Source organism: Pithys albifrons, chromosome 8, assembly GCF_047495875.1.
Source record: "Pithys albifrons albifrons isolate INPA30051 chromosome 8, PitAlb_v1, whole genome shotgun sequence".
Classification (NCBI taxonomy): Eukaryota; Metazoa; Chordata; class Aves; order Passeriformes; family Thamnophilidae; genus Pithys; species Pithys albifrons.
Window position 1 is genome coordinate 16,222,574 of NC_092465.1, and position 13,097 is coordinate 16,235,670.

At 58.4% G+C, this 13,097-nt stretch overlaps 2 protein-coding genes across 4 annotated transcripts; one reads left to right on the forward strand and one right to left on the reverse strand.

The window, feature by feature from the left end:
• Positions 1–1,041: 1,041 nt before the first annotated feature.
• On the forward strand, positions 1,042–8,171 carry RUFY4 (RUN and FYVE domain containing 4). Of its 2 annotated transcripts, none has more exons than XM_071562225.1 (12): positions 1,042–1,107; positions 1,703–1,962; positions 2,845–2,906; positions 3,666–3,772; positions 4,133–4,258; positions 4,494–4,600; positions 4,754–4,897; positions 5,587–6,658; positions 6,735–6,841; positions 7,387–7,566; positions 7,676–7,807; positions 7,887–8,171. In XM_071562225.1, exons 3-12 carry the CDS (start codon positions 2,861–2,863, stop codon positions 7,987–7,989), a joined length of 2,124 nt encoding a protein of 707 aa, XP_071418326.1. In that variant the 5' UTR covers positions 1,042–1,107; positions 1,703–1,962; positions 2,845–2,860; the 3' UTR covers positions 7,990–8,171. The 2 variants fall into 2 exon arrangements, with proteins under 2 accessions (XP_071418326.1, XP_071418327.1); XM_071562226.1 differs by having other exon boundaries at positions 7,420–7,566.
• A 1,097-nt stretch (positions 8,172–9,268) lies between these two features.
• Positions 9,269–12,674, reverse strand: LOC139675107 (C-X-C chemokine receptor type 1-like). Of its 2 annotated transcripts, none has more exons than XM_071562332.1 (2): positions 12,477–12,674; positions 9,269–10,622 (listed from the first exon to the last, which is right to left on the reverse strand). In XM_071562332.1, the coding sequence occupies exon 2, from the start codon at positions 10,615–10,617 to the stop codon at positions 9,541–9,543; it is 1,077 nt and encodes a 358-aa protein (XP_071418433.1). In that variant the 5' UTR covers positions 10,618–10,622; positions 12,477–12,674; the 3' UTR covers positions 9,269–9,540. The 2 variants fall into 2 exon arrangements, with proteins under 2 accessions (XP_071418433.1, XP_071418434.1); XM_071562333.1 differs by having other exon boundaries at positions 12,663–12,671.
• Between the last annotated feature and the right edge of the window lie 423 nt (positions 12,675–13,097).

A 13,097-nucleotide genomic window follows, 5' to 3' on the forward strand; every position in this document is an offset into this window, starting at 1 on the left:
CTATGCTGGTGCTGGACAAGGACCCATCCTCACGGGGCAGCTGCAGGTGCCAAGAGTGGGCAGTGGCAATACCAGGCTTGGCACTAATTGCATTTGCTTTGGGAAGGCTCCTGATAAGCAGCCACATCAGGGAAGGGTGCAGGGATTTCAGGTCCTCCCCCACACTTCATGGCTGTCCCACACAACTCTGTCTGACACCTGAGGGGGCAGAAGGCTGGCAGGCAGAGGGCTAGAGTACAGCCTCCCCACACCAAGCCCCAGGGAGGTGACATCACTTCTGGCTCCATGGTCCCCCACCCCCATTTAATTAGCAGATGGCCCCCAGCCCCCGCGGTGGGCAGTGCCAGGCCTGTGCAGGGCCATTAGCTTTATTGGCTGTGCTGAATCAGGGCCAGGCCACTTTAATTGAATTGCACCCACGCCAAGGACGGGTGAGTGTCTTCTGTGCTCCCTTCAGCCCCTGGCATCCTCACCCTAGCCCTTGGCTGGGGCAGAGATGAGGGACCCTGCTGGCAGAGTGCAGCAGTAGCACAGCGAGCAGGGGCACATCCCCCCTGCAGGTGTTGGGGTGCTGCCTGTGCAGGGCCTGGCACAGGGCACATGGGTGAGTGCCCTGGCGGGCACACACATGTGTGTGCAGGCACATGCAGTGCCCTCTCAGACTCGTGCCCACACCTGCCACACTCATAGGGCTTGTACCCACACATGCATCCATACAACCTGCATACGTGTGCAATCACACACATGCCCGCACATGCATGCACACGCATATGCATCCCCCAGCACAGTGGGCTGATGCTCCAGTGCCCCCAAAACTTCCATCCAATTTGGGATGCTGCACCCCCTGCCCACAGTGCCACATACTGGGGTGGCACAGGACAAAAGGGTGCTGAGTAGTCTGGGGTCACCATGAGCACTGCCACTGGCTCCCTCATGCCCCATGGCTGCTTGAGGGCACCTCAAAGCCCAACACCCACCCAGGAGGTGGTGGGAGGGTGCTGAGAGGCCCAGGCTCCAACTCGGCATCACTTCCTGCTTTCACTTTGGTGCTGAGCGAAGCCTGCCTGCGAGTAAGCAGGGGCCCCCCAAGATACCCAGCTGACTCAGGTAGGGGCAGTGTGTGGTACAAGGAGGGGTGCAGTGGAGGGCAGGATGTGGGCATCACTGTGGGCATCCACCAAGCCAAAAGGTGGTGAGGAGTGGGAAGGCAGCGGGTCCCCCTGGACTGGCAGGATGAGCTGGCATCACCCCTGGCATCTCCCCTCCAGAGATTTTAGCCTTCAGTCCAGAAGGAACGCACAGGATAGGGCTGACACAGCACAGGGGGCCAGGCACAGTGATTAAGGGGCAACTGCTGGGCTGGGGGCTCTCTAGCAAGGGGGTACGTTGTCCAGAATTCCCAGGGAAAGAGTTTGCACCCTGGCTCTGGACATAACCTGCATGTGTGGGGTAGCTGCCCAGGGAGGGCTGTGGTCCTTGCTGGGGGGCTGCAACTCCTGTAGGGGTCTCTGTGCTCAGGGGCTGTTGGGCACTGGGCTCTGTGCCAGAGGCTGCTGCTGGTTGCTTCTAGCTGTGTATGGATCCTGAATCCTCTCCACAAAAACTGTGGTGTGGTCCTTCAAAGCATTCCCAATTCCTATTCCCATGGGAGGACATCAGGATCCCTCCAGGCCTGACACTCTCCTTTCCCTGTCCTCCACAGAGGCTGCATAGGGGCACCAGCCTTGCTGACTCCTTCCCCAGAACTGGCACCCCTCCTAACAGGGAGCCAGGTGCTGGGGGCTAAGCTGCAGTGCCTGATGTGATGTGGGCCAGCTGGTAGGTGGCTCCCCACCTCCCACACTTCCTCTTGGCCAACCTACAAAAGGAGAAGCAGGCAGGCACAGCGTGGGCACAGGACACACCAGAGTGCCCCCAGCACTCAGCAAACACCTTGGGGCACCCCACAGCTTCTGGCCACAGGTAAGGGGCTTTTCTTCCCCAGGGAAACTGAGGCATGGGCAGGGTGAGCAGGTGGGAAGATAGCTCATCCAAGGTCTCTCAAGGGCACTGAAATGGGAATCCAGGCATCCTGAGTCCCATGTCCTGCTCTGCCACTCTGCTGTGGCAGAGGGGACAGGGCACTCACAAACTCTTGGACATGCTTGGGGACATACTTATGCACACTCACTCCTACAAGCATACACGCATGCTGCCATGAACACCCCCATGCACACACATATTCCCCGACACCACCCAGACACTATCCACAGTGACAAGCCACAGACCTGCCACCTCCATGGGCTCTTTCCCTCACCCAGGCCCCAGGCTGCCACCCACCACTCCCTAGAAACACTCCACTGCACTGTGCCACCCAGCTCCCCACCCCATGCCCACAACATGCCCAAACCCCATGCCCCCCCTTCCCCAACCACTCAGGAGCCCTCACACTGTTCATGGTGTGAGGGAAGCGAGAGCAGAAGCAAAAGCAGTGCTTCCCCTGCACCAAACCCACATCCTGAATCCTGGGGACCACAGGCAGGGACAAGGAGAGGGACACACTAGGTACAGGGCAGGCTTAGCCCCAGAAACTCCCCAGGTAATGGGAGCAGAGGCTGAAAACATTTTGGGGAAGGACATGTGGACAACTAAGGGTGTGCGGGATACACCTTTGTCCACCTTATCCCTCCTACCCCATGTAGTGGGGGCCCATGGGCAGGGAAAAGGGGGTGCCTAAACCCACCCCCTCTCACCTTAACAGCCTGCAGCTCTGCGGTAGAGCTGGATGGGGGCAGATGCTCTTCCTGGGACAGAGAGTTTGGGTGTGCCAGGGGAGTGCCAGTCTGGCAGATCCTGCCTTTGCAGATCCCTGTGAAGAGCCATGGCGGTGGATGGGGAGCTCAACCGTGTCATTAAGGACCTGCAAAGTAAGTGTTCCAGCAAGTCCTCTGCCAGCATGTCCCCTGCATGGCACATGTCACCCTATCCATGCTTCGTCCCTCCTTACACCCAGCCCATGGGCAGCAGGGGGTGCCACTGCCAGGGGTGCTCCAGAGCACCCCAGTGCGAACCCTGCAACTGCTGCCTTTTCCTGTCCTTGCTGCCAGTCCCTAGTGGCTGGCAGTGCCCAGCAGGTAGCTGTGTTCCTTGCTCCCCCTGCTCCCCTCTTTCCTCCCATAGCAGGTTCCTCTTTCTCTTTGGAGAAAAGAAGGTTCGGGAGGACCTTATCACTGTCTACAACTACCTGAAATGATGTTGTAGCCAGGTGTGGGTCAGCCTCTTCTCACCAGTTACGAGGGTTAGGGCAAGAGGAAATGGCCTCATGTCGTGCCAAGAAACGTTTAGATTGAATATTAGGAAAAATTTCCTCATGGAAATGGTTATTAAGCATTGGAATGGCTGCCCAAGGAAGTGGTGGAGTCACCACCCATTGAGGTATTTAAAAGGCATGTAGATGTGGCGCTTGCGGACATGGTTTAGTGGTGGATTTAGCAGAGCTGGTTCTCAACTAGACTTGATCTTAGAGGTCTTTTCTGACTTAGATTGTATGATTCTGTGTGCCTGCCATCAGAAATCCCCAGGGTCAGGAGTTGTGAGGCAGTGGGGAGTGGGGGTGGAATGGGAGAGAGTGCCTGCTGCCTGCTGCCTGGGCAGTGCCATGCCAGCTCAGTCTTGCTGTCCCACAGAGACCGTGGCAGAGCTGAACTGCAGCTACAGGGAACAGAACCTGCCAGTGACAGACGGGAGCCGGGAGCTGCACAGCCTCTGTGCCCAGTTGGAGTTCCTCCTCCAGGTAATGCTGCTCCTCTGTCCCTGCTGCTCCCTGCCGTTGTTTCCCCTTGGGCTTAGCTGAGAGCAGAGGGGACCCTGTGTTAACCATTCTGAGGGGTGGGATGACCCCAGTCAGCATTGTCTGGCCCTGGGCGTCCCCAGCCACGTGAGCACCTGGACCAGACTCTCCCTTATCCACATGTGTAATTGCACATGCTGCAAAAGTGAAACTGAGGCATGAAGCCAGTGAAGAAAGGACAGCCAGGGGACACCCAGACCAACCCTGCTGAGGGAGCTGGCTGGATTCCAGCACCACAGGGGACAGACTGGGGGCACAGGGGACACCTCCAAATAAGAAAGTCCGAGCTTATACCTTTGTCAGTTTGACCTCAAGGAGAAGAGGAGCTTCTTTGGGCAACGCAAGGACTATTGGGACTTCTTGTGCCAGGGCCTGGCACGGTGCCGGCAGGAACACAAGGGCATTCACTTCGTCACCTCCCTGGACAAGGTGGGCATGGGCTGGGGACTTGTGCACATACACATGTGCTTCTGCTTGCTTATGTGTGCACATGCACCTGTGTACAGGTACACACTCACTTGTGCACTGAGGATTTGCCCCCCCTGGGGTCCCCACTGCCCTCCAACCCTGGCCTTGCAAACACCCTTCCCTGTATGGGCTGGGGGGGAGGTGTGGGCGGTGCAGACTGGTGTGACAGGGCTTGATAACCCCCTCTCCCCTGCAGCTGAAGACCCCCGTGGGCAGGGGACGAGCCTTCCTGCGGTACTGCCTGGTGCACCAGCAGCTGGCAGAATCCCTTCAGCTCTGCCTCCTTGACCTCGAGAGCCTCCGGTGAGAGCAGTGGCACAGCAAGGGGGTGCTCTCAGTGGAGAAGGACATGGCCAAGACAGGCAGTGCCCTGCAGCACCTGGTCAGCAAGGGTGCTGCAGGCATATGTGCCTGTCTGGCGCATAGAAGGATCATGAGCCTGTTTTATGGTTGCAGAGAGTGGTACTACGCCCGCAGCCCTTTTCTGAGCCCCCAACACCGGGCAGAGATCCTGGGCAGCCTCTATGAGCTGGACTGTGTCACCTTCCACCTGGCCCTGCACAGGGATGACCTGGACACCGCCTGGCCCATGTTCTCTGAGTGAGCTTGGGGTCACTGGGGTACTGAGGGCACTGGCAGCACTGGCAGTGTCAGGGGCATTACAGGCACCTGGGACTCAGCTTTGCAGAGCAGTGTATGGGCATTGCCCCACTTCCCTGGACCCCACATGGCACTCCAGATGTGCCAGGCCTCCTCCATATGTGGCCCCAGGAGGGCACAGACACCGTCACCAGTACACACGTGGTGCCTGTGCCTGCAAACATGCCACACGTGTACACACACAGAGCCATCTTGCCAAGTGCATCCCCAGGCACAGGTCTGCTGCAACACCATGACAGTGTGACGTCTGACACATAAGGACACATGTGTGCTTTCACACCCTTGTCCCCAGACACATGTGAACACAGATGTTCCAGCACACTCACACCTGTTCTGCTGCTTGTACACTTGTGTGCACACACTGCCACAAGTACACGTGCAGACCCCGACCCCAATACCCTTCTGCAACCACCACAAGGGTTTCTGGGTGCCACCTGTACTGTGGGTTCTCAGGCTGGTGATACCAGCATCCCTGGTCCCCTGCCACCAGGTGGCACGTGGTGTCACCAGCCCTGCTGGCCTCTACATCCACAAAGGTTGGCTGTGCCCACAAAGCTCAGAGGGAGGATGTCAGTGCCCTGCTCATCTTGGGGGTGACCTTGTGACCCTGATACCTGTGTCCCCTCTAGGTCACTGGTACGGCCCAGCTCAGTGACCAGGAGCAGCCCAGCAAAGACAGCCCCGCAGACAGATAATACCAGCACTGGGGTCCACGGATGGCCCGATGGCATTGCCCATCCCATTATGGCACCCTGTGGGGCACCAGCTCACCCATGTCCCCAGGCTTTGGCTGCCCTGCAAGTGGGGGATTTAGAAGTGGAGGACATGGAGGGGGGTGTGGAGAACTTGGAGGTGAAGAAGAACATTAAAGAAGAGGATGAAGAGGAGGTGGAGAAGGATGAGGACGAGGATACAGAGGAGGTTGAGGATGTGAAGGAGGATGTGGAGGAGGACATGGAGAAGGATTTGAAGGAGAAGGTTGAAGAGGAGTTGGAGGAGGATGAGAAGGAGGTGGAGAATGTAGATGTAGAGAAACTGGAGGATGCACATAGCTCTGGCAAATCACCCCAGCCTGATGGTGCCAGGGAGCCTGGCACATCCCCACTGTCTGGCATGAGGTGCACACTGGGTTCTCCATCACTGGTGCCCAGGCAGCCAGGTGGATCAGAGGCATCCCTGCAGGCACTGGTGTCCCAACTGAGGACTGAGCTCGGTCAGCAGGAGATGGCAATGCGGGCGCTGACAGCACGGCTGGCACAAGTTGAACTGCAGCACCACTGGCAGGAGGAGAGCAGCACCCAGCAAGCCCATCTGTGGGCACAGGAGGTTGAGGGGCTGCGGGAGACCAACGCCTTCCTGGAGCAGGCACTTGAGAGGATGGTGGCAGTGGGGTGCTCAGGGGCACTGGCACAGGCACAGGAGGAGACACGGGCCTGGCAAGAGTTGGCGGAGGAGCGGGGTACCCGGCTGGCTGAGGTGCTGGCAGAGGCAGCAGTGCTGACCTCGCGCCTGCAAGAATGCCAGGCAACTCTGGTGGCTGCAGGACAGACAGACATCCTGGAGAATGCTGGTACCCCTAATGAGGTGGCTGCTGTGGAGGAGGTGCTGCGGCAGGCACTGGAGCTCGCCCGTGGTCTCCAGGAGCCTCCACCGGACCCCCAGGCAGAGAGGGAGCTCAGCACAGCTGTCAGCATGGCCATGGTATGAGCAAGACTGAGGGCATCCCATGGTGGGGCTGGGATTTGGGGCCCAGGGGTGACTCCCCACTCTTCCACAGCGCTTGGCCAGACTGGCAGCTGAAGCACAGGAGGAGACCTGGCAGAGCCAGCAGCAGCTTCAGGCCCAGCAACAGGAGATGGCACGGCTGCAGGAGGAGCTCAGCAGGTTGGGCTAGGACCCCCACTACCATCTCTCACCACCCCAGAGTGGGATCTCCTGTCTCCACCTGCCACATGATTTCCCTTGGGATCCCCAACGATGCCCCACTTGGACACAGGGGAGCAGCAGCTGGGGATGGTCAGGGGAAGGGAGAGAAGGATTTAGGGAAGGAGGGCTGGAGACAGAGGTCAGTTTGGGACTGCTAGGTAGGTGGAGGGGTGAATGGGCAGAGGTGGAGTGATTTGAGGTGAGTAGATGGAGGGAGGGCAGGAGGGATGAATTTGGAGCCGATGGATGGAGATGGGATGGTGGATGGAAAGACAGAGGGATGAATTTGGGGTGAACAAAGGGATGGATGGGTGGATAGAAGACCAGGGGGATGAGTGTGGGGAAGAATGGATGAACAGCCTGGAAACTGATGGGTGGCTGACTCAGCAGATGTCAAGGGGGCTGTGGAGATGGGGAGGCAGCTTGGGGATGGATGGGCATAAGAGAAAAGGAGGGAGGAAGGGATGAATGGATGCATGTATGGAGAGACGACCTGCTGAAAGACAGGGGGACCATCTTCTCACTGCCCGCGCCAGGGCCCGGCAGGACGGTGAACGCTGGGCATCAGCCCTGCAGCGGGCACAGCGGGAGGCCCTGGAGCGGGACGCCATGCGCGGCGCCGAGCAGGCACGGCAGCAGGAGCTCATCCGCGACATGAAGGAGCGGCTGCTGGAGCTGCTGCGGTGAGAGCCCCGGAGACTCCACACAAGGGCAAGGGGGCTCAAACCCCTTTGCCCAGAGGAGGGCACCAGAGCCCAGGCAAATCCAAAGCTGACTCGTCCCGTCCCGCAGAGAAAAGGATGCCCTGTGGCAGAAGACGGAGGGCATCGACACCCCAATGCCCGGCCCGGCACCCCGTGACTCAGGGCTGTGCTCCCGCTGCCACAAGGATTTCCGCCTCCTCTCCCGGCGGTACAACTGCAGGTGGGCTATGGGGGTAACTAGAGGTGGCACTGACACGGGACTCGGATGGCACAGTTCTCACCACCTGCTCTCTCAGCAGGCTGTGCCAGGGCAAGGTGTGCCATGCCTGCTCCATGGACTTTGGCAAGCAGGGCCGCTGCTGCCTGATTTGTTACCAGCAAAGGCACTCACAGGCTACATGAGCAGGGACTGCAGCCCTGGCACCATTCCTGGGACATGTCCCGCCCTGGCTGCCTCCTCTCGTACTTACTGGGGACCCAGGTGTCCAGGGCCTACATGCAGGTCCTGCTGCCCTACATTTCAGGTTTGAGACGTGTCTTTTTTGTGGCTGGTCCGCGATGAGGAAAACAAACCATTTCTGCTACCCCTGTGGCATTTGTGTCATCTATCAGTCATTGTCAGATTGATACCTAGGCTGGGTGTGGGGTGAGGGAATGCTGGCATGGGGGTGTTCAAGTCCCTCTCGGGGAAACTGTCCCCTAAAGGGGCATCCCACCTGCAGCCAGGCTGAGCCACTGCCTACCCTGTCCCACAGCAGGGAGGGGAGACAGCTCTTGGCCAACAGCCCCAGCGTCCTACCATACTGCAAGGAACTGCTTGGGCAAGAGGTTTCTCAGATGAAAAGGTGATGGGTTCAGCACACCCCTGCTCAGTGCCAAGTCCCTAGGGCTCCCACCTCGGTGCCAGGGGACTCCCCCACCCACGAGCCAGCACATGGGTGACACTGATGGATGCCCCCATGATTAAGGATCCTCAGAAACCTGAATCAAGGGCAATAGAGGAGCAGTATGGGACCCCCGTGCAGAGATGCTTAGAAGTGCTGGGGCAGGCATCACAATGCCTGGCACAAAGGGTGACAGGAGAGTTCCCAGCAGGGTCACAGCCCCCTCTTCAGCTCCTCTACCCCAGTCAAGTGTCAGCCCCAGTTGCCCAAGCCAGGGCGGAAACATCCCAGTTGTGTAAAGGACAGGTTCCCAGCCCTTTGCACAACAATGTCCTGACACTGTGACGTCGGGGGTTGAAGGGTGTCTGGGTTGCTGGCACCCTTCAGGCAGGGGTCACAGGGCTGGCTCAGTGTCAGTAACGGGCTGCTTAGGGATCTTTCAGTGACTTGCTCCACTGGGGCTCAGATTGGTGTTGGAAAGAGAGTGGCTTTGTCCCCAGGTGGGACAGACTGCATGGACACCTCTGTACTAGAGAAGTGCCAGGACCTGGCTGGGTGGCTGTATGAAGCAAAATGTGGGCTTGGATCTCTTCTGGGGATGCACAGGATGCCGAGCCCTCTGCAACAGCCTCTGGGGCAACAGCCCTTCCATGTCCTGGAAGCAGGGTTACTCACACTCTGAAAGGCTCAAGTGGCACCACTGTTTTGGCATTGTCCCCAGAGATGTGCCCTGGCCCCATCCTGCCCTCTCCTTTCCCATGGCAAAGAGGACCCAGACCTGGGTGACCAACCCACCAACTCTTTTATTGCTGGATGGTCGTGGGACACAAACCCCATTCCCACAGCAGGCTCACAGAATCCCCAGTTACAGGCTTTGTCCCTCCCCTGGCAATGGGATTGTACCACCTTGCCACCCCAGCCCCCTTCCAGCTGGGGTCCAGCATCTAGTGGAGGACCTGCCCATCCCCACGGCATCATCGGCCATGTTCTAGAGAGTTGGATGAGGACACCAAGGTGTGTGGGGTGCTGGGACCTGCTGGGAGCCACAAGACTGGCATACCAGAAGGGCTCAGAGGGTGGTAGATGTGTTGCCAGAGGTGGAGGCATAGGAGGCACGGCCGTAGCGGGCAACAGCATCCTTGCTGATCAGCCCACGTTGTGCCAGGATCTTGAGAAAGCTGTTGCGAAATTTCTGACCAATGAAGGCATAGATGATGGGGTTGATGCAGCTGTGGGCGAAGCCCAGGACCTGTGTGACAGAGAGGGCTGTGTCGATGCGGTTCCTCCTCTCACAGGTCTCGGAGATGGCCTTTGTCCTCATGAGGGTATCACTCACCAATGTGATATTGTAAGGCAGCCAGCAAATGAGGAAGACCAGCACCACAGCAAAGATGACCTTCATGGCCCGCTGCTTCTGAGCATTCTTGGTCTGCAGGAGAGTGTGGATAGTGACGCCATAGCAGAAGAGCATCACCAAGAGTGGCAAGGCAAAGCCAAAGGTCTGCGGCAGGACACGCAGCACCACCCGCCACTTGCTTGTGTCCTCATCACCAATACTCTCATAGCATACGGTGCCATTGTTGGGTGCGGAGAAAACCTCACGGAACAGCAGCATGGGCAGGGAGAGCAGCACAGAGAAGATCCAGATGCCCAGGCAGACAAACTTCACCCAGTGCCTCTTCTCAGTGGCGGCCCGGGTGGCATAGACAATGGCCAGGTAGCGGTCCACGCTGATGCAGGCCAGCAGCAGGATGCCGCTGTAGAAGTTGGCTTCCTGCAGCACAGAGATGGCTTTGCACATCACAGTGCCAAAGACCCACTCATGGGCTCGGTAGGCAGCCCAGAGTGGCAGGGTGAAAGCAAAGAGCAAGTCTGCCACAGCCAGGTTGAGCAGGTAGATGTCGGTGACGGAGCGGCTGGTATGGCTGGAGGTCACCACCAGCACCACCAGCCCATTCCCTGCTACACTGAGGATGAAGACGAGGCAGTAGATCACCACCACCAGGTACTTGTTGAGGACAGAGCCACTGGGTGGGCATGGGGCAGGTAAGATAGCAATGTCAGGCAGGGCCGTGCTGTAGTCATAGGTGTAATTGTAGAGGGAGAATATGTTGGAGATATCCCCATGGAAGGACAAGGATTCCATTTTGCCTATGGAGCACAGAACAGCATGAGTATGGGGTGGCAGAGTGCTGTGGGCCAGGTGTGACAGCATCACTGGGTCCCCTGGCATCTTCAATGCCACCCAGATCCCCTCCCAGCCAGTGGACAGCAAACCTCCACCACCCCACTGTTTTCACACTGTGCCAGGTAATGGGCAGTGCTGCAGGTGGACACTGTCCCTCAAATGTCCCCTTGTAAAATGCCCCCTGCACACCTTGGTCTCCTCCAATTCCTTTCCAATCTGTTCGTTACCTGACTCCTGTGGAAGAAGAGAAGGGGTTCCCCACAGATAGATCACCTCTTCTCAGGTTGGGGGGGCTCCCCCATCAATGTAGCATCACACCCCTCCAGGAAACACCTGGCTCATCCAGCAACCATGGCCCCCCCTGGTTTATGTGGGTCCTTCAAAAACCTGTGAGCTCTGTGGGCATCTCAGAGCCCCATGAGAATCAACAAAGTTCTTAAAGTGTCCCTGGATCCCTCTAGCCTACTCACCCCTCAAGCATCGCTGCTGCAGCTGTCCCTCATGCCACCTCAACCAGCAGCAAGGCTGCGGTCATGGTGCCCAGGGCAGGTGGCTCTCAAGAACATCTGAAGATGGTTTTGTGCCCTTCTTTCCCCTCCTGGTCCTGTTCCTCTCTGAGTGGTTTCAAGCCCCGGACGGAAAGACATGACACACTTTGCAGGAGGCTTTGGAAACATTTCACATCTCTGGTTTTCCTGTTGCTCAGCTGGGCACTGCCAGGCATACCCATGTCCCCTGTGCTCAGCCTCAATGGGGAAATCACAGGTGACAATCGCTCTTCCTGTTTCCTCACATGTAGGAGGCAATGAGCTTGCCCTGTTCCTGCCTTCCCAGAGATCACTGACTTTCAGCCTTCACCCAGTATGGATCTGGACTCTCGTTTCACTCCAGTTTCACCCCTCTGCCCCATTTCTGACCCTCCCCAACCCTCTCTGGGGCTTGGAGATGCCAGAACTGCTTGGGGGTGCTGAGTCCCTGCAGTGCTGGGGGGTTCCTAGACCCAAACTGGCTCTGTTTGAACCCAAACCATTCCTGGGACCAACTTTCCCCTTTTACCTGACAGGAATTCCCCACTGCAGCTGGGCTGGTGCCACTGTCCAGAAAAATCCCTTCCTGGCTCTGCTGTCCCCTCTCCTCCACATTTCCCAGGATGGTAGTTCTGAGTTGGTGATCCTGGAATGCTGATGTCCTAGCATCCCAGAGGACCACAGCCAGGGATGCTGCCAGTGTCAGTGGGGAAGATCTTCCTGAGTGGGGCTACTGTGGGCATGGGGCAGACACAGACACCAGTGCTTCCCCTCTATCTATTTCTAACTGCTTCTTTCTTCCTCCCCAGTCCAAAATCCTGGTGGTTCCTCTGGAACGGGTTATTTCCCCACTCATGGGGGGCACAGCTGGCCCAACTCGGGGAATAAGCAGTTCACAGTTTCCCTCCTGACCCCGGCAGGGCTGGGGGACACTGGAGTGTCCCTGGAGGTCCCAGCAGGGAGGAAGGCGGGATGTACAATCGGGAAGCACCCTTCCGGCTCATCACTGTGTGAGAAAATGGGAGCAGGCACTTTCCCCCAAGCAGTACCCAAGACTGATGTCCCTGGGGCCTGTGGAGGGTTTGCCCCCCAAATGAGCTCTCAGCACAGCCCTTGGTGCCCCCACCCCCCACCTCCCTCTCCCCTCGCACCAGGCAGCTCCTTGGGCAGCTGAGCAGCCCACCCCAGCCCCCAGCCTGCTCCATATGTGAAGGGGCTCAGACAGATGTTGGGGGGCTGTCGAAGTGCAAGGAAAGCCCCAATCTCTAGTGGAGAACCCCAGACACTCACTGCTCGCTGCTGTCACCGTCCCCTGAAATCTGGGCTCTTCTCTGGATCCTAAACTGTTTCTCACTTGGAAGCGTACAGCCACTGGTTCCAATCCAGATGTCACCCCCAAAGGGCTCCAGAAAGAAGCTTGGTGGGATGGAGGGCAGCACCAGGCCCAGGGGCCCCGCCAGCCAGAGGGTCTCTCACCTGCGCCCGCTGCTGTGCTGCCTCCCAGTGCCCCTTCCTTCCGCTGCCCTCTTTATGCTGCCCGCAGAGGAAGCAAGATTGCAAAACCTTCTCCCAGCATGAAGGGGAAGTGGCAGCCCAAGGGACCCTTCCCCAGTCCCTCCAGGACGCCTTTCCCAGGCCAACGGGAGCCCGCAGACCCCTGTCACCCTCTTTTCCCAGGGTGTCCCAGCCCACTCCATACTGGCAGTGCACCCAGGGGTGCATTGTCAGTGATGCATCCTGGGGCTCTCCAGCTGGGGGTTCCCACTTTGTTCCCAGGCCCTCAGTGGATGCAGGACTCCCCTTCACAACACCCCTGGGTGCTGTAGTTGCCCTGGGAGAGTGGCAGGTCTGAGGCCGTGGCCAGTGGGTGATGGCAGAGCAGGGCTCTGTGCCTCAGTTTCCCCATTGATA

Bases quoted from the DNA above. Each gene is read 5' to 3' on its own strand.
- LOC139675107 (XM_071562332.1), bottom strand. From the start codon at position 10,617: ATGGAATCCTTGTCCTTCCATGGGGATATCTCCAACATATTCTCCCTC.
- RUFY4 (XM_071562225.1), top strand. From the start codon at position 2,861: ATGGCGGTGGATGGGGAGCTCAACCGTGTCATTAAGGACCTGCAAA. The intron at 3,773-4,132 runs GTAATGCTGCTC...TACCTTTGTCAG, and splicing joins AGTTGGAGTTCCTCCTCCAG to TTTGACCTCAAGGAGAAGAG. The intron at 4,259-4,493 runs GTGGGCATGGGC...TCTCCCCTGCAG, and splicing joins TCGTCACCTCCCTGGACAAG to CTGAAGACCCCCGTGGGCAG.